This window comes from Parasteatoda tepidariorum, chromosome 8, assembly GCF_982258835.1.
Source record: "Parasteatoda tepidariorum strain Cologne lab strain chromosome 8, Ptep-v5.0, whole genome shotgun sequence".
NCBI lineage: Eukaryota > Metazoa > Arthropoda > Arachnida > Araneae > Theridiidae > Parasteatoda > Parasteatoda tepidariorum.
Window position 1 is genome coordinate 82034344 of NC_141762.1, and position 26985 is coordinate 82061328.

The 26985-nt window shown below is 29.9% G+C and overlaps 2 protein-coding genes across 2 annotated transcripts in view; both read left to right on the forward strand.

Annotated features, from left to right (window-relative positions):
• Positions 1-154: 154 nt before the first annotated feature.
• On the forward strand, positions 155-11484 carry LOC107436613 (retinol dehydrogenase 7). The gene is made up of 5 exons (XM_016048381.4): positions 155-532; positions 4621-4833; positions 6441-6623; positions 6771-6903; positions 10998-11484. Exons 1-5 carry the CDS (start codon positions 310-312, stop codon positions 11344-11346), a joined length of 1101 nt encoding a protein of 366 aa, XP_015903867.3. The 5' UTR covers positions 155-309; the 3' UTR covers positions 11347-11484.
• A 3054-nt stretch (positions 11485-14538) lies between these two features.
• LOC147806481 (uncharacterized) overlaps positions 14539-26985 on the forward strand; it is a 34485-nt gene continuing 22038 nt past the window's right edge. Inside the window, exons 1-3 of the mRNA XM_087149645.1 lie at positions 14539-14652; positions 24514-25651; positions 25911-26854. Coding sequence (XP_087005771.1) covers positions 14539-14652; positions 24514-25651; positions 25911-26854 — 2196 coding nt within the window. The remainder of the gene's footprint in view (positions 14653-24513; positions 25652-25910; positions 26855-26985) is intronic.

Here is a 26985-nt window from a genome sequence, read left to right on the forward strand (position 1 = left end):
GTGCAACTTTTCATAAAGGTGACGCGGTTCAAAGCAGTGATTTATATTTAAATAATTTTCTATTGTTTTAAGCATCGATTCATCAACAAAAAAAAATATTCACTTAAAAAGAGATAGTGTTGGCGATACTACAAACCTTTGATCCTTCTCTATCGCAATATTAGATAAGATTTTGATTTTAGTAGGCGAGTTTAGTTCTCTATTTACTTTTTCATCTGATTTGAAGCGCTCAACATAACCGGCTTCAATGTATACAACTTAAACAAAATTCCTTTTGACATTTACTAAAAATTAGTTTTGTATTGAAATATGAATTCTCAGTACTGTCTTGTTGTGTTGGCGCATTTCTTTGGTGTGTTTTTAGCTTTGCGTGTGTTTTTTTACATTGCTCCTCATTTTTTAACAGACCTCATAGCTTGTGCTGTTACCTTAGCAACGACTGCATTGGTAGGGTGGTTTACTTTTCAATTTACGAGAAAAAAATGGTTAAATGATCGAGTTCAATCTGATGGAAAAGCCGTCTTAATCACAGGTTAGTAGATTATTTTATTCATTAAGAAGGTTTTTTGAATCCCCTTCTCCAAGGGAAATAAAAAAAGTCACAGTTCAAGTGCCTCTCACACTAGAAGCAAAGCTTTAATTTCATACTTCATATGCCATCTTGCTGTAAAGACTTATCTGGGCTTCAGAACTGACAAATAATAAAAATATTTTTAAAGTTATTAAACTTTTTCAAAAATTGTTAATTTGGTTGCATTTTTCCACATAGATGAGAATCCTACCTTATTAAGTTCTTGGCAAATTTTTATGAGAACGGATAAGGCAGCATTACAGCAAGTTTCTAAATATTAAAAAATTAGACTAGAAACACTTTTGATTTTTTCAAAGCTTCCCTTTCTTTATATTGACTCACCGAATAATAATAGAGGACGCAGGCTTAATATGGGCTAATTTAATCTAACGGTCATGAGAATCAAAGAGTTATGAAAATAGTTATCAGTTATGAAAATAGCTTATTATTCTAAAAAAAAGCATCACGTCATGCAACAGCAGTGCCTTCGAAAAACAATTTTAATATGTAAGTACGTTGTTTTGCAATTTCCATCCGTTAAAACACCACACAGTGTTCATGCTTTTCTTAGATGTGTGATTCTCACGAAATATGACAATTTACAGTCTCTTGCTCCAAGATCTAATACTTTATATAAAATATAAAAGAAATTTTTTTTAAGAAATTTTAATATATAGCATTGCTGTTAGTATTTTAAAATAACCTTGTACTAGCATTGACTGTTTTGTATAGTTAAGAAATTTAATTTAACTTCAAAATGTCTTTTTCCTGGCATGTTCCAAACAATGTTTCCAATAATAACTAGCTTCAAAACTTCCCATAAAATTTTCAATGTCTATTTTTTTTATCTTAACCGTTGTAAGCATTTCTAAAATATTCGCAGAGGGTATTATTTACATAAACTTCGCCTAAAATAATTTTTTCTGTCAATACTTAGTTTGTCACACGAAAATCTGTCATTTTCCTGGTTACTTTCATATAGTGATTTATAACCTAAATAGATAGCTCCAGCTATCAATATCTTACGTTAATAGATTGATCAGATACCCTCCTATATGATCATGTGTTGTTGCATGAATAACGAACCAACTTTTTGGTTCAAAATCTATTTCAAAAATGTTTTCAAAGGGAGTAGGATTTTATGTTGTCATTTTCCTGTCTTCTTGAAATCCTTAATAACCTAAACTACATAGATTTATCTGAGTTATTTTAAGAAATCCTGTTTTAATTGGCGGAATGTGAACGTCTCCGGCCAAAATGTTAAATTAAAGTTAAATGCTATAAAATGGCAAATTTGTCATTTTCCTGGCTTATGAAAGCCAGGACATTGACGTGTTACCAGGAATTTTTTTAAACTGTATATTGTAAAGAGGGAAATCAAATATTTACCTAATATCAAGTTCATGTATGATTGTAATATGTTCGAATGTAAATAAAGTTATTTATTTATTTAATGATTGACTATTATACACAATTTTATTATGTACATATTTATCAGCAACAAAAACATTTTTGATTCCTTCTGCGGTGGATAAAAGAATTAATTTAAATGATTCATGCTCCATCTAGCATAAAGGCTTAAGATGAATTACTTACTATTAGCTTAAAATGACTAAGCTAATATGTCATATGTAATTAAGCTAATATGTCTATATGTAATTCTAAGCTAATATGTCATTTTCCTGGCATTCAAAATTGGGTGAATTTCTATTTTATATTTTTTTCTTGAGCAAATATCAATAAAAAACACTGCTGTCTGTAAGATATTAATAAATGTAACTAAATAAATATACAAAAATAATTTAGATTATTTTGAAGACTTTAAATTTGGAGAAATTTTTTGGTCCGAATTGTGATGTTTCCTAAAAATCACCCAATTATCTTTTTCCGTGTACATTTTGCGTAGTGTCTAAAAAATTGAATTGCTCTGAAGGACATTTGGTCTAAATCGATCTTCAACTACAAGGATTCAAAACTCATTCGGCTACGATCTGTAAAATAATCAAATTTTTTTCGGCGGAAACCCGACTTTTTAATAAAGTTTATTAAGCTAATTGTGAACGTTATTATCTGTAAAAGCTTATTTTTAAATATTCAATTAGAGGTATGTATATTTTTTATTGTTTTAATATTAATTATCTGTATTATGTTTTATTTCCATCAGTTGAATTCACAGTCATTGCGCTAGTTATGAAATTGTTTTTTGTATATTTACATGAGCTGAAAATGATTAAAATAAGATGAATTATTGTTTATTTGAAGTGAAAACTTAAAATAAAAGTTATAAACATCTAAAATTTGCTACTAGTGAAACATATTTCTTTATTAAAGGTACTATTTATTTTATTGTGATTTCAAAAGCGTAATGGGAAATAATATAATATTTTACAAATGTTTGTTCTTTTCATAATTTATTCAATATATTGTTATTAAAAGAATTATATTTTCTCTTAAAAATACCTTTTCTATTCCTTTGACATTTTACTTGAAATAATTTCATAAAGGCAAGCGATTTAAAAAAATTATGACTCATATTTTGGAACTAAATATTATCTGAGATTTTTAAACCTATCACTGGTTGTAAAAAATACTAGCTCGCGGAAACCCTTTAACTCTTCCACGGAGCACTATTTATGAACCACTGATTTTAATGGTTTGAGGAGGTGACCTCAAATAAGCTTAGAATTTAATGCAGAAGATGAGGATATTTTAAGTTACGTTTCAAATTTAAAAAAAACTAGCGCATTTTGGAAATTTATCCATGGAAAATGTTTAATCCAATTAAAATACATATATTTTATAGAAGTTTTTAAGACCTTTAAAAATAGCAGAAAAATTAAATTATTGAAAAATGTACGTCAAAGTGCTTATAAAAAAATATTTATTGAAATGGCGCGTTGATGCACATTTCGCCGAAAATGAGTTAAATGGAAAAGAACATTGCATAAATAGTGAATATTTTATATACAATGCGGAAAAATGAATAACTCCCTGAATAACTTTTGATCTAATGATTGTATCTTCACGATCAAGGATTCAATCTTATTGGTTCGAGAAGGTGAGCTCAAATATGGTATTTAATTAATACAGACTATATTTTAAATTACCAAATCAGACACAAAAACGTTCTCTCTCTGAATAAACATACCTTTTTTCGATGAATTTGGATTTCTGACTTTCAACATACAGAAAGTAGCCGCAATCTTTGAAATATGATTCCAAAAATTTACGAGATCCAAAGTTTGGGCACCTTAATGTTAATTTTATTTTTTTAAGTATTTCGCATTATCTAGAGAATTTTTTTCTATAAATTGAAACATTTTTGCACACATTTATAAAGTCTGATTATTCAAAAATGACTACCAATCAAAAATTTATTTTCAATAAATATTTATTATTTTATTTAAAAATATTTGAAAAACTTCTGAATTGTAGAGTACGCAATTTTTGACAGTCATACCAATTATTGGTGACTGAGCTTGCCATTTTCAATCAATAGCATTTACGATGCTCAAGCTAAGGCTCAAGAGGTGGGTGAGGACATAATACAGGAAGTAGTACAGCAGGTAATGAAGTATTGGAATGATTGTCTGTTTTGCCAATTTTGAGCAATTTTGGAACTTTTGGTCACATTCTGTTTCGATGATAAGAATGAGCATCCCAGATAATGTCATGCACACCGTAGGAGCTTTTTCTTTATTATCAGCATTTATTTCCCATTGTCAAACTATACATTTATTTATTTATTTATTTGAACTCGCATTTCTATAGATAGAATTGATTTTAGTATCAATGAAACTAAATTGCACTTACAAAACAATGAAAACTTTTCGACTAAAGAATGCGTATGTGACAGCAGAAAAAAAGCATAATTTTAAATTAAGAGCCTGCGTTTATTTCAGCATAAATTTTGGATGTTTTTTAGTGTGGATAATGTCGAATTATCTAAAACAAAATCGTTCTACAATGATTTTATAACTTAAGCAGTAGAACTTAAAGTGCTTTGATATACGCCATACGTTATTCCTTACATTCGTTTTTTATTTCAGGTTGTGATAGAGGATTCGGTCATGCCACAGCTATTCACCTCGATTCTCTGGGTTATCACGTGTTTGCTAGTTGTCTATTTCCAACTGGACCAGGGGTTGAAGAATTAAAGAATAAATGTTCCAGTCGTTTGCAAGTTTTAGGAATGGATATCACAAAAGATGAAAGTGTTCAAATGGCGTTAGAATTCGTCAAAGAGAACCTTGGAACATCTGGTATAAAAACAGCAATGTTATAAAACCAGTATGGCAACTCTTCTGTTGCACAATACAATGAAAATTATTATATCTGTTGGGGTTTTTCCCCCGATTTCAAGACATTTTATAGGAAATAATACTTTTAAAAGATATGACTTACTTTTAAAAGTTTTTGCACACTTAACGTTGAAAAAAATATCCTTTAATTTATAATTATTCTCAATATTTGTACCAAAAGAAGATTTTTTAATAGAGCTTAAGAAATATATCAAGATAAAATAAGGTCCGAATAATTATAAACACAACTATATAAAACAAAATTCTTCATGTAGACAAGAAAGGGTTTCGCCAAAAGCTAAACCGATTAACCCTTTGACGAAAATTTCTATGAACATATTTTTCCAATTTTTTTTATTATTAAGTATTTATGTCAAAACAAGTGCAAAATATTATATTTAGCATTTAAGTAATTTATGGTTATGAAATACATTAATAAACACCGGTGTCTTTTTATGCGTTAAAGGTGAAATCTGCCAAACACCGCTTACTTTAAATTGCAATTATTTGCAGTTATTTAGATCTAAGATATTCATAATTGAAGTTTCTTTAATTTTTAAATTAAATTATTTATAAAATTTTTGAAAAAACATTTTTTGTTCCGAACAGTGCCTCTTCTGAACAACTATATTTCTGTTTAACCACTTATGTATATAGATTTAAACTGTTAATTTCTCAATCCATGATATCAATTGTTAGCCATGTTGATTCAATTTTTGATTTCAATTTTTATGTCATTATTATTAAAGGGACCGGAAAGTAATGTCGTTTCGTTGCATTTGATATTTGTTATCAAGATTTTATTTTTAATCAATAATTTATTCCGCCTCGTTAGTAACAATCTTTCAATGCCGGATCGAAAATGAATCGAAATGGATTGAAAAAAAAAATGGTTTTTAAGACTAACGAATATTTAATGCGCCTAAACAACGTTACTTTCCGGTCCCCCTAATATTATTTACGATTGTGCCGAAATATTCAAATTGAGCTACTTGTACAAACTCGTATTTATTACTTTTCAGTGGTCGCATATTTGTGATTAAATGTATTACACCGTGCTATTTAATTTTTTTTATTTTCATTTAATAATTAATGCATTTTTCATTTGTTTAGTACATATTTTTAATAATGAAATGAGCAAAATATATTACTTCATAAGTACTCGTTTTAACATCTTGAAACCCAGCGTTTAATATATTGGACAAAGTTCGGTACGATTTTGTCTCTTACGTAATATTTCAAAATATTTTCTCTCTGGTTTTGTGCCTTTTCTAAATGATTTGTTGCATAAAAATACAATTAGATTTGCCTCCGTTCGTCGGAATTTTTTATTAAGATGAAAAATTACAAGTAAGGTACGAAATAAGATTCAAATAACCTCTTTGGATATGGCATAGAAATATCTTGTTGAATCTATTTCGTGATCAAAATATGAAAAAGGTTCATTATAAAAATATTTTACAGTATGCGAAAATGATAAAATTAAAATTTATCGTAATTATATGTGATGATTTAAACTGACTTTGCCTCAAGATATTAAATTTCGGAGAAGTATTAATTTTTTTCAGAGTTATGGGCAGTTGTCAACAACGCAGGCATTCTTAAAGGACTCTCCGTTGAACTAACTCCTATGCAAGATTTTCAAGACAATATGGAAGTTAATCTTTATGGTCATATAAGAGTCACCAAAGCATTTTTGCCTTTACTGCGACAATCAAAAGGAAGACTAGTTAACTTCACGAGTCTTATTGGTAAGCCAGTTCTGTATGTTATAAAATAAAAATAAAAATTGGAAATTAAAAATATCCGAATGAATATGAAGGTCGTATTATTTCATATATATTTTGGAAATATATATCTATACTATAATCTGTTTATCTATGCATCTTTTTACACAGGTAGAATTGTAATGCCACACGTGACTGCGTATACAGTTAGCAAATTTGGTGCCGTAGGTTTCACAGAGTGCTTGAGACAAGAAATGGATGTTTGGGGAATTTCGGTTATATCTATTGAGCCAGAGATTTATAAGTAAGACAGCAAAAATGTTATGAATATATTAATTAATTTTTTAATCAGTTCCATAGTAATTATATTTACACTTTTGTATATAGTAACACTTAATTAAAATAAACAGGATTCTTAAGAAAATTTGCTAGTTTTTAAGTTAGTTTTCAAATTTGCAGAGAATAAATCCTGGTTTATTAAACAGAACGCCGTAATCTTGGTTCAACAGATACATTTTAGATGTAACACTAACTAATAAAAAATATTGTTTGAAATTCCAGTTTAAAATATATTATAGTTAATTAATTCGATAATAAAATTGCTTGAAATGCACTGGGCCGGACAATTTCAATCAGGTATGCATTTTTACTCTTATCTATCCTTCCGGTCAATAAATTTTCAAAAAGAGATAGTTTAAAATACTGATTTAATGTTCAACAAATTTTTCGCTAATTTGTCAAAAAGAAGTCGATATTCAGCACAAAAGTGGTCAGAAAAAAAAATAAAAATGATAACATTCGATAAAATCTAAATGTTATTGAATTTAATTATATAAATAAAAATTTGTGAAACATAATTAAAAAGTATCGGTTAAACTATGACTATGTTTACTATGACTTTTACTATGTCAGGTGGCATTCATCGATTATAAATTTCATGATTTTACAGAATGGCAGTAGCATAAAGTATCCCTGCCATTTGAGAAAAACTTAAATTTTCTAATTCATTAAATTGTTCTATGAAAAAAATGCTTTTTTTTTCCTTAAAATTCTTTATTTTTGCAACTCGATAATAAAATTATTTTATTTCTTATATTGTAATTTTAATTACTCCTAATTTTATTATTGTTAAGAATTTTACTTATTATTGATAACAATTCCTTCTACCTTGAAAAGACAAAAAACGCAAGAGAGCGCTTCGGGTTTTTATAACTGCTGTTGTTTCAAGTTAAAGTATGATAACAAAACTGTAATTATAATACATGAAAACTAGATATATTCAACTTTATTTTTGTGTAGTTTAGCAAAATATTAATATTTTGATTAATTTTTAATATTTTTTTGAATTGAGAGTAACTAATACCTGTAACATTTCCGTATTTTAAATTTTCCATTATTTCTTTAGATATTACATTTCGTAAAATTTGAATGCACAATTTTCATTTCTTAAAACGTTTAAGTAAAAAAAACTTAAATTCTTAAAGAAAAATTTTTAAGTTTAACATTAAGTTAACAATGAATGATAAAAAATAAATAAAAAACGAAATAAGTAAATTACATCATTTTTTGACAAAAAGTATGTATCACCGAAAGCTGATTATAGAGAAAAATATTTTGAATCTTCCAAAAATTTTAAAATATCTAGATCAGTGATTCTCAACCATTTTCTGGGGGAGGCACACTTTAAATGATTTCGAAATTTTACGGCACACAATGAAAAAAATTAGTTTCAAAGTTGTTTACTTACCTATAATACACTGCGTTGAATAGTTTGTGATAAAAATTTTGAATGTGAAATAAAAAAATATGTACTATTGGGAGTACAAATTAGTTCGGTCCGTTTTTTTGTGGTCAAAAATGCATTTATTTCAGAACAAAATGAATGAACAGATTAATCAAAGTATTGTCTATCGCTGGCTACTACTTTTCCCCACCTCTCAGGCAATTTTCGAATTCCATCTCGAAAAAATGTCTCGTCTTTTGAGGCGATCCAAGTTAGGAGCCAATTTTCGATTTCTGCGAAATAAGTGAACTGGTGACCCGCAAAATCATGCTGTATCCGTCGGAACAACCAGTAATCAGAAGGAGCAATGTCCAGAGAATACATCGGGTGCGGTAAAATATCCCACTTGAGCGTTTCCAAATAGTTTTTTACGACTTTTGAGACATCGGGCTGACCGTTATTACGCAGAAGAATAACTTTGTCATGTCTTTACTCGTATTCCGCCCTTTTTTCTCGCAATGCACAGCTCAAATGAATCAATTGTAGCCTATACCAATCACCCGTAATGGAATCACCAGTTTGTAGCAGCTCATAGTATACAAAACTATTCACCATTTTCCATTCTTTATTCACCATTAGCCATTCTTGAAACGTCGAAACCATTCCTTACATGATTTATCAGTTGGAGCATTGTCAACATAAACTTCTACAAGCATTCGATGCGCTTCAGCTGCACTTTTCTTCCAATTAAAGCAGAAACATAAAACCTCCCGCAAATGGTGCTGCATTACCACAAAATTTGACATATTCAACAAAGTAAAAAACAATGATTTTGTATGAAACTCAAAGCGATATAAACTCAATATTATTATCAGATGTTTAACCTCTCTGAAACCACTGAAACCAGCTGTCACTATATAACATTCATAACAGCAGAGCTATTTTTTAAAAACGGACCGAACTAATTTATACACCCAATACAAAAGCACGTTTATTAAGGGATTAATTATTTCTTTCGACTAATTTTTTATTAGTTAGTAACAATTATTTTTTTTGCTAGTTATTAATTGGTAGCTTGTTTTCTATAGCTATTAACTGTTATTTTTTTGTGATTTATTGTTAACTAGTTCTTTTGCTGATTATTAATTGTTAGCTTATTTTTTGCTAGTTATCCTTTGTCAATTTGTTTTTGTAACTATTAATTGCAAAGCTTACTTTAATGATTAACTTTTATTTCCGTTTGAAAGTTACTATTTAGCTTGCTTAAAGCGAGGGAAAATTATAAAATGTTTATGCATATACATACAATATTTTATATATATACACTTTTCTTCAATTTAAACTTTATTCGTAATAAAAAAAAACATTATTATTTTTACTGTATCATTTCTAATATTTGGCGGCACATTTTATGAATTTGGCGGCACACAAAAGTGCCGCGGCACAGTGGTTGAGAATCACTGATCTAGATCGTCTTAGCATCCCTGAAGATGCAAATTGCAATTTGATGAAGTGGTCTCAGCGGAATTACTGGAAACTCGTGATCAAGTTTAGAGCTCCAGTCAAAAGGTTTTTCTTAAAGTTTTTATTATCTAATTTTCTTTTTTTGTAACGATGGAATCTTCACCTTTTAATAAACATTTCGGCTACTTTTTCGCTAGCGAAAGTGTCACAATTTCATTTAGCGCTCAACAATCTAGAAGCCGACTGACAATACAAGTTTCATATTTTTGTAAAGTTTTAAGACAATCAAAGTAACACTCCAGTAGAGAGAGAGACTTAACTTCTAACTTGAGGCTTAAACGACCGGATGCAAAAAAAAAAAAAAAAAAAAAAAAAAAAAAAAAATGAGTTTTCTAAGTATTCCATTTTTAAAATCAAAGGGCCAGACTTTTCCGAAGACCGTACCGATTAACTACTGATTGAGCAATTTTTTATTTATCTTTCCCTACTGTTTTTTATTTATTTTTCCCTACTGTTCTAGGCCAAAACATGAACCAGATTTTACTGAAAATTAGATTTTTCTTTATACATCTATCCCAAAAATTCATATTTCATTTCTTGAAAATTACCTGTTCAATCAGGATCTACACTCCCCGTTTAGCATGCATTTGCAGATTGTTCGTCCACCGTAAGAAGACGATTGTAAGAAAAAACATGTTATGAATTCATTAGTTAAAATGAGGGCTACTTTTAAAACGAAATCAGAAGATCAAAGAGGCAATGGTAGTATTAGAGAATGTTTCGCGCCAAAGATTTCACCGATGGCCCAATAAATCTTCTCGTTGAAAGGAATTTTCCAAGGGTCAATTGTCTTTTTACGGAGGATGGATCGTAATTTAGAGATCAAATTTTTAAATGTAACAAGCAATTTTAAATTTCTTAAATAAATTGAAAAAAGTTAATTTAAGAACTCACAATGAGAAAATGTCGATTAAAATTGCGAATGCCATTGTTCTACTGCTCATGAGCGTCAGTGCAATCTCTGTGGTATGCCTTGCTTATTTATGTATTTTTCACATTTTACTTTCAGGAAAATAATTTAAATTATGTATAGTTTTTCTAAGAGCTTTTTAGAGTCCGAAGTTTGTATAACCCAAAAGGGTAAATTATAATGTTTTTAAGCCAATTTTTTTACAGATTTTGATTTGTTTTGTTTCTCTCTTATATTACAGAACTGGATTAACGGATACCAATTACCTGAATATATACATGGAAACAACTCTCAACAATCTGGACGAATCGATAAAATCTGATTATGGAGAGAAATATATAAAGCAGTTAGAGAAAATGCTATATTACTTTTTTTCTTTCGCATCAGACAAAACTCAAACTGTAGTTGACGCTGTGGTGTCAGCTGTAACACTTGAGCATCCTGAAAAGGTTTACAGCCCTCGTAGAAATGCTATTTTCAGAGGCATTTTTTTCATATTCAAAAATTTCCCTCTTGTCGTACAAGATATTCTCATAAAATTATGTCCCTATGTTGCATTATGGGAAAATTTAAAACCTGCCTCCAAGTGAAGTCAATTTTTTTTAAGACATCCCAGAACTGGTATAAGCTTCAGCACAACCGAAGTCTTGATTTATCAAATCGAAAATAATCGTGCTAAGGAGCTAAACAAACCTGTATCATTTTTTTAAATAAATAATTTGTTGTATTGTTTTTTGTTTTTTTTGTGTGTGGTTACTAACAACGCTTAGAGCTACCTCAATGGGTCTAAAATTCTTTCTTATTAATAATCCAAAACATGACCAACTACAACCAATAAAAAAGAAAGCTAGCCGTTAAAGGCCTCTGGATTGTAAATTAGCGTCCCGGTCATAGCACCACACTCCCCTATCTTCCTATGGACTTTGAATGGATTTTTCCAACTCACTGGTAATCGGTAAACTTATTAGCAACTAACTACTCTCATTTCTAGTATTTATTTTTTTCCAATTTTGCACTTTCACGGATAGTACTTTTGAGTACTTTCACGGATAAATATCAAATACCCAAAACAAAATTCTTAATGGGACTATCAAGATATTTTGATGGCTTCATGTCGGACCAACTCTATTTGATGGTAACCAACATCCAACAAATCCCATCATGTCGTAATGGATTTTGATGGGCCAACAATCTTCCATCATTTCATGTTGAAAGATGATATTTCACGATATGATGGTCAACCAACATGCTATGTTGTAATTGTTTGGGCTAATAATTTCCATCATTTTATGATGGAAAATGATGTTTAACGATCTTTTAAATCAAACATCAAAGAGTCAATCTTACACATGTTATTTTTCAATGTTTAAATGTTGTCAAGGGCTTACAACCATGCTTAAAATTTTGTAGTTTAATATAAAATTTAAATAGTTTAATACAAAATTTAAATAGCTTAATATAAAATTTAAATAGTTTAATACAAAATTTAAATAGTTTAATATGAAATTCAAATAGTTTAATATAAAATTTAAATAGTTTAATATAGATTTTAAATAGTTTAATAAAAGCATAATGATTTTCTCTTAAATCATAACGTGGTAAGCCTGCTTTTGTCTTGAATTGTAATGTGACAAGCCCTCGTTTATTTGTTTGTATCTCCATGTGTTTTTCCACATCTTGAAGGGGTTGCACAATCTTGATGGTACAAGCAAAAAACATAATGTTTTTTTATATAAAATTATAATGGTGACAAGTTAATCATATTGGAACATAACGGATTTTTTTGTTGACCCATTATAAAAATCCATCTTACTCTGGTCGGTATGCTAAATCATTATGTCAATTATTATGTTGGCCCATTACAGAAGTCCATCATATTATGTAGGGAATGCTATGTTGGTCCAATCTAAAAATCTATCATACTAGGTTTGGTATGCTATATTGGCCCAATCTAAAAATCCATTATTCTATGCTGGGCGTCTTATGTCGGGCCATTTTAAAAATCTCACATACTCTGTTGGATAGGCTATGTTAGCCCAACATGAAAAGTTGCCAATCCCTAATTTGGGATGTTGGGCAGATTTGATGGTCCCAAAATGATGGTTTGTGGTGGAAATTATAACGGTAACCAGTAAATTATTATATTGGATCATGGTGGATTTTTTTTGTTCTCCCATTATAAGAATCTATCATACTATGTTGGGTATCCTATGTTGGCCCTGTATAAAAATCCATCACACTATGTTAGGTTCTGCTATGTTGGCCCAACATAAAAATCCATCATGCTCTGTTGGATATTCTATGTTGGCCCATTATAAAAATCTATCATACTATGTTAGGTATGCTATGCTGACCCAATAAGATTATTCCTGACTCGGGATGTTTTGCGGATTTGCAACATTCTTACAAGTGATGTTTCTCAATGTTCAAATGTTGTCAATATTTTACAATCGTACATAAAATTTTATAGTTTAATGTAAAATTTAAATGGTTTAATAACAAAAAAAGAATGATTTTGTCTAGAATCATAATATGGTAAACCCTTATTGATTTTCTGGAATAGTCACGTGCGAGTCGACATCCTGAATTTTCGTATAACGAAAATCCATAAATAATTTTACATCACCGAAATTGACTTATTAATCATGTAGCTACATTTTTTAAGCTAAAAGATATGCAATAAGTGAAGATTTAACTAGCTTTTTCTCACGTACGTTATCAACGAACACTATCGAAGAGCCAAACGCACCATCCCCAGTATTAATAGTTTTATAGCTTATAAATAAATGCTTTTCTCTTAAATCATAATACGACAAACCTTTGTTTCTTCGTTTGAATCTCCACGTGTTATACAACATCCAAGTTATTTTTATAATGTAAGTCAGGAATATTTTTATGTCACCACAATTGATTTATGAAGCATGTAGTTAATGTCTATAAAGACAATGGGTTATGTAACAAACGAAAATTTAACTCACGTGGTTTTTCCGGCGTGGTCAATAGGGTCATTCACAATGTATGCGGAAAAAAACCTATGCGTATTTGAAGAGAAAATCTATTTCATCAATCAGTTTCTTATTCTCATAACCGAAATACCATTAACGAAAATATATTTATGCAGTTTGAATAGCTCTTGAGATTTTTCCACCCGTGTAAATGTGGGCTGTGATTACTCTAAAATGAATGTTATGCTTACTCGATTATTAGACTAGTTATCGTTTAAAGAGTTTCGCAATTGAAAATAAAATCTAAAAGAAAAACTATAAAAAAAACTTTCTCCCTCATCCTTATGACGGAATTATTTGGAATGCACATGACAACGTAATAAGACCAATAGTAACCGACCTACCCCCTAAGGAGTTTGCGGATAAGTGTTTCACCCGTTTGCACGTGATCTAAACACTACCAAATTACAGAAAAGTAAAAGTACAAAGTTAAAAAGATTAAAACACATAGGAAAAATCCCAAAATCGAAAAAGTAAAATAAAAATAAAACAGAATAAAAATTAAAAGTGCTTAAAACATCAAAGTGGATAAAATCAACCGACAATAAAAATGTCAAAAATACAGATAAAAACATATAAAAGTAAGGTCAGGTAAAACATCAAATGGTAAAATATGAAAAATCACATTAAAAAACAAATAAGACTAAAATAAGCTTAGTAGAATAAATAAAATAGTCGACTAAAAGTTCAAGTCTCTCCCTTTCAAGGCTAAGTGCCTCTAAGATTAAAAATGTTCTAAGGTAAACCAAAGTTTCACTGAGAGGATAACACTCAAAGATGACACCAGGTAAGACAGAGGGTGCTGAATTTGACCAAGAGCAAGATTTCATTTCGAATGTCCTATGTATAATGAAGATGCCAGTTCAACGGGAGAAAAAAGTCATGGAAACGGTAAGTGCCGAAGTAAAATACTAAAAACAGAAATTTAAAACCAGAAAACCTAAAAGCCGAAAGTTTCAAAATAAAACCAGATAAAATTAGTCAGGTGTACTCGCAGGGGCAAGCAGATCATCCAGGGTATATTTAAGAATTTCGATGATTTTCTCCCTGCAGTCAATATCTGCATAAAGTTGATGTTGAGTGTATTGATCCCATTTTCTGCCACGGATCGTCTGGAATTTGGGACAAAATTTTATGAGATGGTCAATGTCTTGTACTCTGCCACAAAATTTACAATTTGCTCGTTTATTGAAGAATTTCAGTTGATATGTTCCGAAAACCCCGTGGCCCGTTAAGAATTGGTTTAAATAGAAGTGTGACTGCAGGCGAGTTAGTGTGGGATCTTTAACGTTAGTGTGGGGTGACAACGTAATAAGAAAAATTAAATGTTTGCAAGGAAATATCAAAATAATTAAAATCTATGCATAGTTTAAAAGCATAATGTTTTCACATTTAAATATGTATGTTTGACAATTTGCGATTACGCGTAATAAAGTTCAATATAGCTATGTTTCTATTACGCTAATTCATAAATTGAGCCGCAACGTCATATAAATTTCTAAAACCTTGAATCGCGAAAAATTTCGAAGGAGAATTCCGAAATACCGAGCCTTGCACAAAAGTTACGCGTTGCAGTGTAATAGATAAATATATGTTTCTTAGTAATATTATTTTGCTGAAATAAAATTTAACCGATGAGATTTTATACTTCAGAAAGTTCATGAAAGATTCCGGAACGTGTAACTTAATTTGAATTCTGTTCTCACTTTATATATTATGTTCTATGTTTAATTCTGTATTTTTCTGGCATTTTATTTTCAGTTTTTTGTTTAATATGTTTTATTTTGAAAAATTTTTATTTAATGTGTTCTATTTTTGTTTCTTCAGTTTTTGAGGGTGCTCCCAACACTATTGTATTGAAATATTTTGCTTTGGCTATATTAATACAATATTAGAAAGCACTTCTTTTTGCGAAAATAATCGTGTGAGCTGATAACGAAATTATATATTTTCATTATACTGTTTTCCAGCTCTTCATTTTCTTAAATAAAGAATTTCTGTTTATATATTTTTAACTTTATATATTAGTTATAAATTCAAAAAGTAGAAAAAACCAGGGAAAAATTACAGAACAATGAAAAAAGGGGGAAAAAAAGAAAAATCATAATAAAAATTAAAAATAACAAAAAACCGGAAGAAAAAAAAAGAACAAAATTTTTCTTAAAAATCCGGAAAATAAAAGATATAATCTTTTCATCAGCCCACACGATTATATTCTCAGAAAAGACAGCTTTCTAATATTGCATCTATATCGCCAATGCAAAATATATCAAAACAATAGTGTGAGAAGCACTAAAAAATTTTACAAAAAAATTACAACAAATAAAATAGAATACAATAAGTAGAAAAATCACGTAAAAACAGAAAATAAAACATAAAGAAAAAACAGAATAAAACATGAAATGAAAACTATAAAGCGAGTAGCGAATTCAACTGAACTTATACGAACGGGAAATTTTTTAAGAATGATTTAAAATATTTTCGTAACAAGATTGCCAGATTAGTAGAGCTAAAAGCGTAACTAGAGAAGTTTTGTATTAAAGTGCGTTCTTGCTGCATTACTGAAGTGCGTTTGATTTGTTAGTTACCAAGGATGGGCCCGAAAATGGATGTGTGCAAGGTAATATTATACTGGATAATTTAAAGAAGTTGACAATAAATAATTTTAGAAAATAAATATTTATTTAAGAAAAAAAAATATAAAATAGAAAAAGAGAAAGAAACATGTATGTCCCAAACTTTGTTTAATATAATTTTTTCTGCCAATAATTTGTTTGTCCCAAGAAAATCTGTCATTTTCTTGGCTACTTTTATTTAGTGGTTTATAACCAAAATAGATAGAGCCAGCAATGAATATTTTATGTTAATAGATTGATCAGATGCCCTCCTATATGAACATGTCTTGTTGCACGAATAAAGAACCCATTTTCTGGTTCAAAATTTATTTCAAAAAATTTCTCTAGGTGAGAAGGTTTTTGTGTTGTCTTTTTCCTGGCTTCTTGAAATCATTAATAACATAAACTACATAGATTTATCTGAGTTACTTTACTAAATCCTGTTGTTTTCTGCAGAATATAAACGTCTTAGGCCAAAATATTAAATTAAAGTAAAGTTACATGCGTTCTCAATTTTTGGCTGTTTTGTGCGTTACCAACCGCAAGTCTTCTGTGATTTTCTATGTGTTATCATTTCACTCTCTTCTCTTATATATATATATATATATATATATATATATATATATATATATATATATATATATATATATATATATATATATATATATATATATATATATATATATATATATATATATATATATATATATATATATATATATATGCATACATTCACATAAAACTACAAGGAAGACTAGAAAAGAAATAAAGAAAAAAAATAATGAAAATTGAAAATTTAAAAATTTGATACAATCTTCTCAGCTCACACAATTATGCTAATAAAATGGGGTGAGCTGCGTCAAAAAAAAGCAAGAGAGAAATCGATTTAAAAAAAAAGCATCAAGCAATTTTTTCTTCTTTGTTAGTCAAACTAAGTTTGTAATAATCTTTCACTGCCCATTATTGATTACAAAATGTTTGGTACTATGTACTCGAGTCCAGTTCTGATTTTTTATTTAATTTTTTTTTTACATGCCACAGTCTTTAAAATGAAAACCATTTAGTGAGTTGTAAGTTTGATTTTTATGGAAAATACAGATTCTCCGACTCTAAAGCACCTTGCATATCTTCTTTCTTTAATAATATTTTTTTTTCCTTTTTATGTCAAATGAAGCTTGTAATAATCTTTCACTGCCTCATTTTGATAATGAAATGCCTGGTGCAGTTTAGCCGAGACCGATTTTTGTGCATTTCAACTCAACATTAATTCTAATATCTTGAGCAACAGAGGAGAAACTAAGCGATAGAGGAGTTTCAAAATTTTAGTTGGCATGTTTTCATTCTTGAATTATATAAATCAAACAGTAAAGCGTACCAAAGCGTACTAAACAATATCAATTTTAAATATTTTTACATTAAAAAAAGATAACATAGTTTTCTCATCAGTGCTAACATAGTTTTCTCATCAGTGCTTGCAAAGTTCATTTATGTAAATTTTTAATGTAAATTGTAATGTAAATTTTTAACTTTAACCACATTAATTATAAGGAAATGATCGCAGAAAAAGTGTTGAAACATAAATCTACTATTATCTTAACAATATAATTTCTAACTAGAATTATAAAATTTCACCTTTTTTTATTCATTTTATCGTGCACAATTAAATATGCTGCTAAAATATAAGTATGTCTCAACGCAAATTAAATACCAATGAATTAATCAGTTACCAGTTTTAAGAGATATTTGAACAGTAAATGAAAATGTGTTATTTCCAATTGTTACGTGATTTTGTCTGCAGGAGGAATTTAGGGGCTAATTACAATTACCAGTAGTAACTGACCTGTTAAAGTAATCACAAATCCCGGAATCGTCGGTACATGTTTCTGTGGCAGAGTTTATCGTGGTTAAAAGCAATTACAGCGGTGACCGCTTTGTTTACACATATCTCTGCTAGTCATGATTACACGCTTTGCTTTTCAAGATAGATAAATTGTGCTATATTTTACCAACTAATGCAGTTAGGGAATTAGAGATATATAACAGTTGAGTTAAACTTTTAATGAATATTTTCCATGTCGCAATTATTATTTTACTTTATGCATGAATGTTTCATTAAAATATGTTAGAAGTTCACGAAAGTGTAAAAAACTCTTCCTATAAGACGATGTTAAATGAATTATATCAAGAAACTGAAGTGAAATGATTTACTTAAAAAAAATAAAGACTTTTTTTTTTACTTCAAAAATTGCAAAGATGGGAAACATTGATATGCTACGAGCGCTAAAAGATCCAACAAAAAATAAAATGTAAATAAATATCAAAAAATTTAAAATCATGATAGCCGACAGAGGCTAATCCCAGCAGAATACATTTCCACTATGATGGAAAGGTAGGCCTAATCTAATCAGACGCCTAAATCTTTAACTAGGAAATTGGCTGGATATGAATGAAAGAATATTCCAGAGTATCAAGATGAGCTAATATGACAGGGGTAAAATGAATGTTCGTATTATCAAATTTAAATGTGTGCCCAAAGTTCTTAAAACTCTCGCTAATAGATTATTTATTAAATTTACGAAGAATGTCGAATCTTATTCTATTTTACAATTATTGAATTTACATATTCGAGCACAAAAATAATATTTTATTTTCAATGGTAAAAAATATACTCGAATATTTTCAAATTTGCATTTATAATAAATACTTATCAATGTTATCTAATAAACACAAAATTAAATTTCAAATTATTAGTTAATTATTTTTTATAATTATTGTGAAATGCAATGTCAGCATTTGTCTTGATGATACGGTACCATCTTACAAAATTCTATATAATAATTTTGAAATTTCACACACGCCCTTTTTATGTTCTTAAACACATCTATTTTCTTTTCCATTACATTTTTATTTTAAACAAAGTGTTTGTCGTACAGAAAGTGTATTTAGATGAAATGTCCTGCACGGTTTATCTCTTTGTTATATTTATATATCTAGTAATAAATAACTCAACTTCAATTCTTTATAAACATTAAAAAAAAACTGTTTTAATATAGAATTTTTTTTTTGTTCTAGAAAACATATTACTTTTTATAAAACCTAAATAAGAAAAAATTCAAATGCTGTAATTAATTTATTTTAAGATTTATAGATTTAAGTTTATTTCTTAAACCTAGACATTGATAAACATTATTCGATATTAATAACACAAGCATTTAAGTTCGCGTGTTTTACATATCAATCTACAAGAAAATGAAGAACCTATCCGTATATTTTCCTCGAATACGACTCTAAAACCGTTTTCTTGCAATGAATATCTAAACATATTGTTTTCATAATCTAATTACGTTAAGTTTCGGGGAATTTCTACAAATAATGTATAAAAATATTGGAATTATTTGAGGAAGTTTGGTTTGACTGATTACGTATTCTGCGTTCTTATTTGTACCAAAAGTGTTCTATATGATTTATATGAAAGCTCAAAGATGGCCACTCCAATTTTGGTAACGTTTTCATCATTTCATTTCTAAGCAAATCTCGATGGGTGATAAAGTGAAGTTATAATGCTCGAAATGTGAAGTTATGATGCTGAAAATAGAAATTCCTGAAATATTATTACAGAATTAAAAATACAAAAGGGAATTAATGTGAAAAAAATTAGTTTTTACGTCTGCGTTGTGTGACTCTTTTGCTAGATGACAAGCATGTTATTTGCAATTATATACAGTACGGAAAAATTACCCAGAATAACTGTTGACTTAATGATCGGATTTTCACATCCTGGGACTCATTCCCAATGGCTCAAGTGGGTGAGCTCAAGTAGGCCAATTTGGTAGAGCAGCCGATGTTTTTAATTATGACTACAAAGACTTAAAATATTATCTGCACTAGCTAATTAGACTACTTGAAGTCACCCCTTTAAACCTATGCCCTAATACGTGAAAATCCTATCAATAGATCGTAAGTTATTCAGGGTGATTTATTTTTCTTTTCGCGCAATGGAGATTTTTTATGGGGTTAAATCAAAAACATATTTGCTAATAAGTTAAAAAGGCTGGAAACACTGTAACAATTTATAGAACGTGTTTGTAGAGCATTAAGAACTTTTTAACAATATGTAATTGCACATTATGCGTATCGAACAACATTACAGACTAAAAGCTGTGTAACAAAAAGGGTCGTAAAATGGAAATTTTTAATTAAAGAAAATTATATAAACAGTTATTTTTCCATTCTTCATGTATCACTTTGCATTAAATGTGTAACAGTTTTAAAGAATCAAAACTTTTAAAATCTGATCATTTCTTTGAACATTTCCAGAGTATTAAGTATAAAATAAACAGACTCACTATGAAAAAAACCTTATTGTTGCCCCCAAACGGCACTAAATTTTAAAGCATTTCTTATAATGTAATGCCTTTATTTCTTGGTAAGTCTATAGTACATCGTACTACAAATGTAAAGCATCTGGCAAACATTTCAGTTGTATAAAGAGAAAAGAAAAAAGAAAAAAATATATACCATATATATACTAAATTGATTGTTCTGTGCTGAAACTAAAGATAATTTTGTTTTAAATACAATGCACATCGACAAAATGTCATTCGTATTTCATCTAATTATACACTGCTTGTAAATTACTGATGTGTAATTCTGTTCTAAATAATTACAGGGCGCAAAACGGTTATTCAAAATGTCTACAAAATGTATGTACTCATAACACGAGGTATTAGATCTTGAATTCATATCACTGAATCTAAGTGAATTATATCTGAGAAATTCGTTTAAGTTTTGTATTCATTGGACGAAAAAATTTCCATTTGCCTTTTTTTGTTTTATTGCCTCTAAATGTCCAACGTCTTGAAAAAAGTTTTTTTTCTTTTCCAGACCACACCTCCTTCTCAAAATGATTGACAAAAAACCTAACTAGGCAAACGACCACACTTAAAGTGAACCATAACAACTAGTAGTTACACGGAATAAATAAACATACGTGATATAGTCAAATCACAGAATAAGACATATCGGGAATTTAAAGTAGTTGAGGAACTTATTCAGATTAAAATCGGATTTAAATGGCAGGAAATTCGGAAACTCATTCTGGAATGCACAAAGTAGAAATTGAAATTCCGGGCACTGGTTTAGGATACTGCACCCTTAATCAGAAGAATCGGAACTGGAATTGTGGGATAGACTAATTTGCAATGTATCTTGGATGTTGGGTGAATAGAAATTGGAATGTAATCAGATAAATGTAAATTTTCTGTACGATGAATGCATAATCGAAAATGTAATGTTTCAGGATAAAGTGAAATGTGAAAGAAAATAAGAAATTGGCAAATCTGTTATGATTTTTAATTAATAAATGCATCAGAATTGGAAATTTACAGAATTTGTTCTTGATTTAAGAAATATTTCAGTAATTAAATTTAATAACGATTTAATCTATACTCTAAATTTTGAAGAATTTTATTTTTTTACTTTTAATATAATTTCCATGACGATTATTTGGAGAAATATCCTAAACAGAGCATCGGTTGCTGTTAAAAAACTGAAAACTAATTAATATTCATTAAAAGGGCACCATAAGAACGTTGCAGAAGCAGTTTTCATTAGTAACAGTAAATTATTTTACGTGAAATTTAAATATAAGAGAGGTTTTCTTCAGCCAAATCTGTATTAGGACAATTTGATTCGAATAGAATTGATTGTTTCAGAATTTGCTCTTGTTTTAAGAAATATTTCCGTAATTAAATTTAAAAACCATTTAATCTATTCTTTAATTTTTGAAGAAGTTCATTTTTTACTTTTAATATAAATTTCATGGAGAATATAAATTTTAATATAAACTTCATGGAGATTATTTGGAGAAATATCCTAAACAGAGCATCGGTTGCAGTTAAAAAACAGAAAAGTAATTAATATTTATTAAAAGGGCAGCATAAGAACGTTGCAGAAGCGATTTTCATTAGTAAGAGTAAATTCTTTTACATGTATTTTGAATATAAGGCTGGTTTTCTTTAGCCAAATCATTATTAGGACATTGCGATTGTAATAGACTAAAGCAATAACACTGGGGAAACAACTTTTTGACGCAATTATACAAATACTTGGTCTTGCCAGATTCGAGTGTGGGGATATTAAAGCTGAAATAAGTTTTGCTAATAAAGCTACATCTATATATATAAAAATTTCTTGTCACAGTTTTAGTGGTTAAACTCCTCCTAAACGGCTGGATCGATTTTGATGAAATTTTATATGTATATTCAGTAGGTATGAGAATAGGTTTATAACTAATTTTTTTTTCATTTTTTGGACAGATTTAACGTATATTTTAAATATATCTTTATTTAATCATATTCCAATCCAAACTAGACATAGAAACCTGATAAATCAAAAAGTAATATTCACGCACGTTGCAACAATTCACTTTAAACTCTAATACTTATGCTCGCCCTTAAAAGAAGAGCATCAAATATATTTGCAAGTATGTAAATAAAGGCAGTGATATGGCAGTATTTCGAGTTGAAAATACCAATGTGACCGCTTTTCCAGTGAATAACAACGACGAAATAACGCTCTACCAAATTGGCCGGTACATCAGCTCCAATGAAGCTGTTTGTCGCAACTTTGGATTCCCTATTCATGATCCTACCGTTAGTCATTTAGCCGTCCATCTTGAAAACGGTCAGCGCGTATATTTCACGAACGAGACAGCGATTGACAGAGCTATAAATCCACCAAGAACTACACTCACCGAATTTTTTTGAATTGTGTAATCGTGCGGATGCGTTTGATGCCTTTGCACAGACATTACTCTGTTCAGAAGTACCACACTATTTCACATGGGCTCAAACAAAAAGAAATGGACTTCCCGCAAGCAAGGCACACCGATGAAGGCCGTTGTCCCGGTTTATTCAAATCAAACGCCTTGGGGAGAGCATTTACAGTCAATCCAAGGCAGACTTAGTGCTTTTATCTTCGAATGTTGTTGGTTAATGTCACCGGCTCATTGTCATTTCAAGATATACGTAAAGTCGATGGACATCAGCATCCAACGTATAAAGATGCATGCCTTGCACTCGGCTTGCTGGAAGACGACAACCAGGTAGAATTTTATTTCTTTATTTCAATTAGTAGCAAAATGTATGCTTTCTATATATTCCTTGCATTTATAAACTTAATTTATTATCTTTTTGATCCACTACTATTTTTAAAAAAATTAAGCATATATATTAATATGTAATACTATTGTAAAAGTACGCATAAGCTTGATTTAAATACAGCGAATATTTCTGTCTAAAATTATAATTTAAATTCCGCTTAACTACCGCAGGGTAAAATCATCCTCAAAAGGATTAAAAGTTGGCAGGTTTGCAATAAGCAGTATCTCACTTCTCACGCAGTTTTCGGAAAAATTTCGGCCATTATTATTGTTTGTACATCGAACGCCGTTGTGACGTTTGCAATTATCATTTCCGTGTAATTATTATTAATTTGCAGTGCTGTAAATATCAATAATAATTATTAATATTAAGAGTATTTCTACTGTATTATTCTGAAGGAAAAATATTGCGAAAGGTAGGTTAAGTAATAAAAGATAAATAAACACATTACTACTATGCTGTTTTTCATCATACGTTTACAAATATCATTTTACTATTTAAGTGTTATTCTCAAGTAAATTTTTATTAATTTATTAATCTGCAGAGCTGTCATTATTCATTCCTATTTTATAAATAATTGATACAATTATTGATTTTAAGAGTAATTCTGCTCTGTTATTTCAAAAGAGAAATATCATGAAAAGTATGTTAAATTAAAAAAGTGTGTGTGTACTTATGTATATGCGTTAGAAGTTATACTTTTTTGGCGTATGGAAAAAAATTTAAAATAATAAAAATGCTGTAATGATCAAATATAAATATTAAAATCAATCAAAAAGGTATTATTTAAGTAAAAATATATATTTTTAATTAATTTCATTCTATGGCTAACTTTATCCTGTCGTTTTCTGCGCGCGCAGCTCACAAAGTTTACTCTCATCCAAACGCTCCAAAAGAATTATAACTTAAATAAAATATAAATAAATACATAATACTTTTTTTCATCATTAAGTAATTTAATTTTTTTTTAACAGCAAACAATGCCAAAACGACGTAGAGGGGCTTCTTTGGGCCGTAAAACATGTCAAGCTACATTCATGCAGAATGCAAGAGCCGAAAGAAACGCAGAACAAATCCAGCAAGACAATACTGATGCACGTGAGAGCATGGCACGATTGCATCAAGTAGAATCAGAAGATGCACGAGCTGACCGAAATGAAGAAAGAAGATTGGAACAAAGACGATCGCGCCGACTCACATTTAACAGACTAAGAGTAAATGAACAACAACGCCAACAGGCACATCGATCTTTTAACTCTCAGTCTTTCCTGCGCCTAGCATTCGAGTATGAGCCTAATGTTGAATATTATGCTCATTCAAAAGTCATAATTGGTGCTATGGACAAGGAATGCCTGCATTGCAATGCTCTTAAGTTCAAAAATGAGCCAGCCGGGATGTGTTGCTCATCAGGAAAGGTACAACTACATGTAATTGATACACCACCTGAACCATTAAAGGGTTTACTGTTTGGCACGAATCCAGATTCAAATGTGTTCCTGAAATCAATTCGGACATTCAATTCCTGTTTCCAAATGACATCATTCGGAGCAACAGAAATAGTTAAAAATAATACGGTATATGGTCAACAATTCAATTCAACATTTAAAGTCAAAGGTCAAATTTATCACAAAGTGGGCTCATTGCTGCCAATGCCAAACGAAGCGCATAAATTTTTGCAAATCTATTTCATGGGCGGCAAAGATGCGCGCGTAGACGCACGTTGTGAATACAATCACCTCAATTCATTTTTTGCCAAACGCATCGTTGGTGAGCTGGACGCTCTATTGAATGAGCACAATGAATTATTGAAAATATTCAAATCACACTTGCCTAAATTACAAAGTGATCATCACGCTATTGTCATCAGCCCTGATAAAACACCTGTTGGAGAGCATATTCGTAGATTCAATGCACCTGTTGTTGACGACGTTGCTGGAATCATGGTTGGCGATCGAACAACTGCACGACAAATCGTGATTCGTAGAAGAAATAATAATCTCCAGTTCATTGCTGAAACACACCGTTCATATGACGCTCTCCAATATCCGCTAATTTTTTGGAAGGGACAAGATGGATATTGCGTAAATATTAAACAACGTGATCCCGCAACAGGTACTTCATTCATTGTGGACTTGAACATTACTCATTTAACAAAGAACTTAATTAATTTCAATTTATCAAACTAAACTAACATTAATTTCAATTATATTTATTAATGATTTATAATTATTCATGAATTATAATTGTATTTTTATTATTTATTTATAATTATATTTTTATTATTTATTTATAATTATATTTTTATTATTTATTTATAATTATATTTTTATTATTTATTTATAATTATATTTATTAGTATATATTATTACAGGAGCCGAAACAAACAAGAATGTTAGTGCGAAGGATTATTATGCGTATCAGTTGATGAATAGACGCGGTCAGGACAACATCATTCTACGATATCGTGAGCTTTGTCAACAATTCATGGTCGACATGTACGTGAAGATAGAGAGTGAACGACTACGATACTTGCGATATAATCAACAACAGCTGCGTGCTGAAGAATACATTCACTTGCGAGACGCTATTGTCAGTAGCGCCGATGCCGCCGAAATTGGTAACTCGGTCATTCTACCATCATCGTATATAGGCAGCCCACGTCATATGCAAGAATATATCCAGGATGCTCTGGCTTACGTGCGCGAGTACGGACGACCGTGTTTGTTTATCACGTTCACGTGTAATCCTAAATGGCCAGAGATTACATCATTGCTTTTTCCCGGCCAAAATGCAATACATCGTCATGACATTACAGCACGTGTATTCAGACAAAAGTTAAAGTCTTTAATAAGTTTCATTACGAAATTACAAGTATTTGGTCCTACACGTTGCTGGATGTATTCGGTTGAATGGCAAAAGAGGGGATTACCTCATGCGCACATTTTGATTTGGTTAATCAACAAAATACGTCCTGAAGAAATCGATAGTGTAATTTCTGCGGAAATTCCAAATCCGTCTACTGATCAATTGCTGTTTGATATTGTTACAGTTAACATGATTCATGGCCCATGCGGCAATTTTAATCGTTTATCGCCGTGTAATGCAAATGGAAAATGTACCAAAGGGTTTCCTAAAAATTTCACTAACGATACGATCACAAATGTTGACGGATATCCAATATATCGTCGAAGAAATTCCGATAATGGCGGACAATCGTTTATTAAAAATATCAGCAACATCGACATTGACATTGACAATCGTTGGGTGGTGCCTTATTCACCTCTACTGAGCAAAACATTCCAAGCTCATATTAATGTAGAGTTTTGTAGTTCAGTGAAGAGCATCAAATATATTTGCAAGTATGTGAATAAAGGCAGTGATATGGCAGTATTTCGAGTTGAAAATACCAATGTGACTGCCCCTCCAGTGAATAACAACGATGAAAT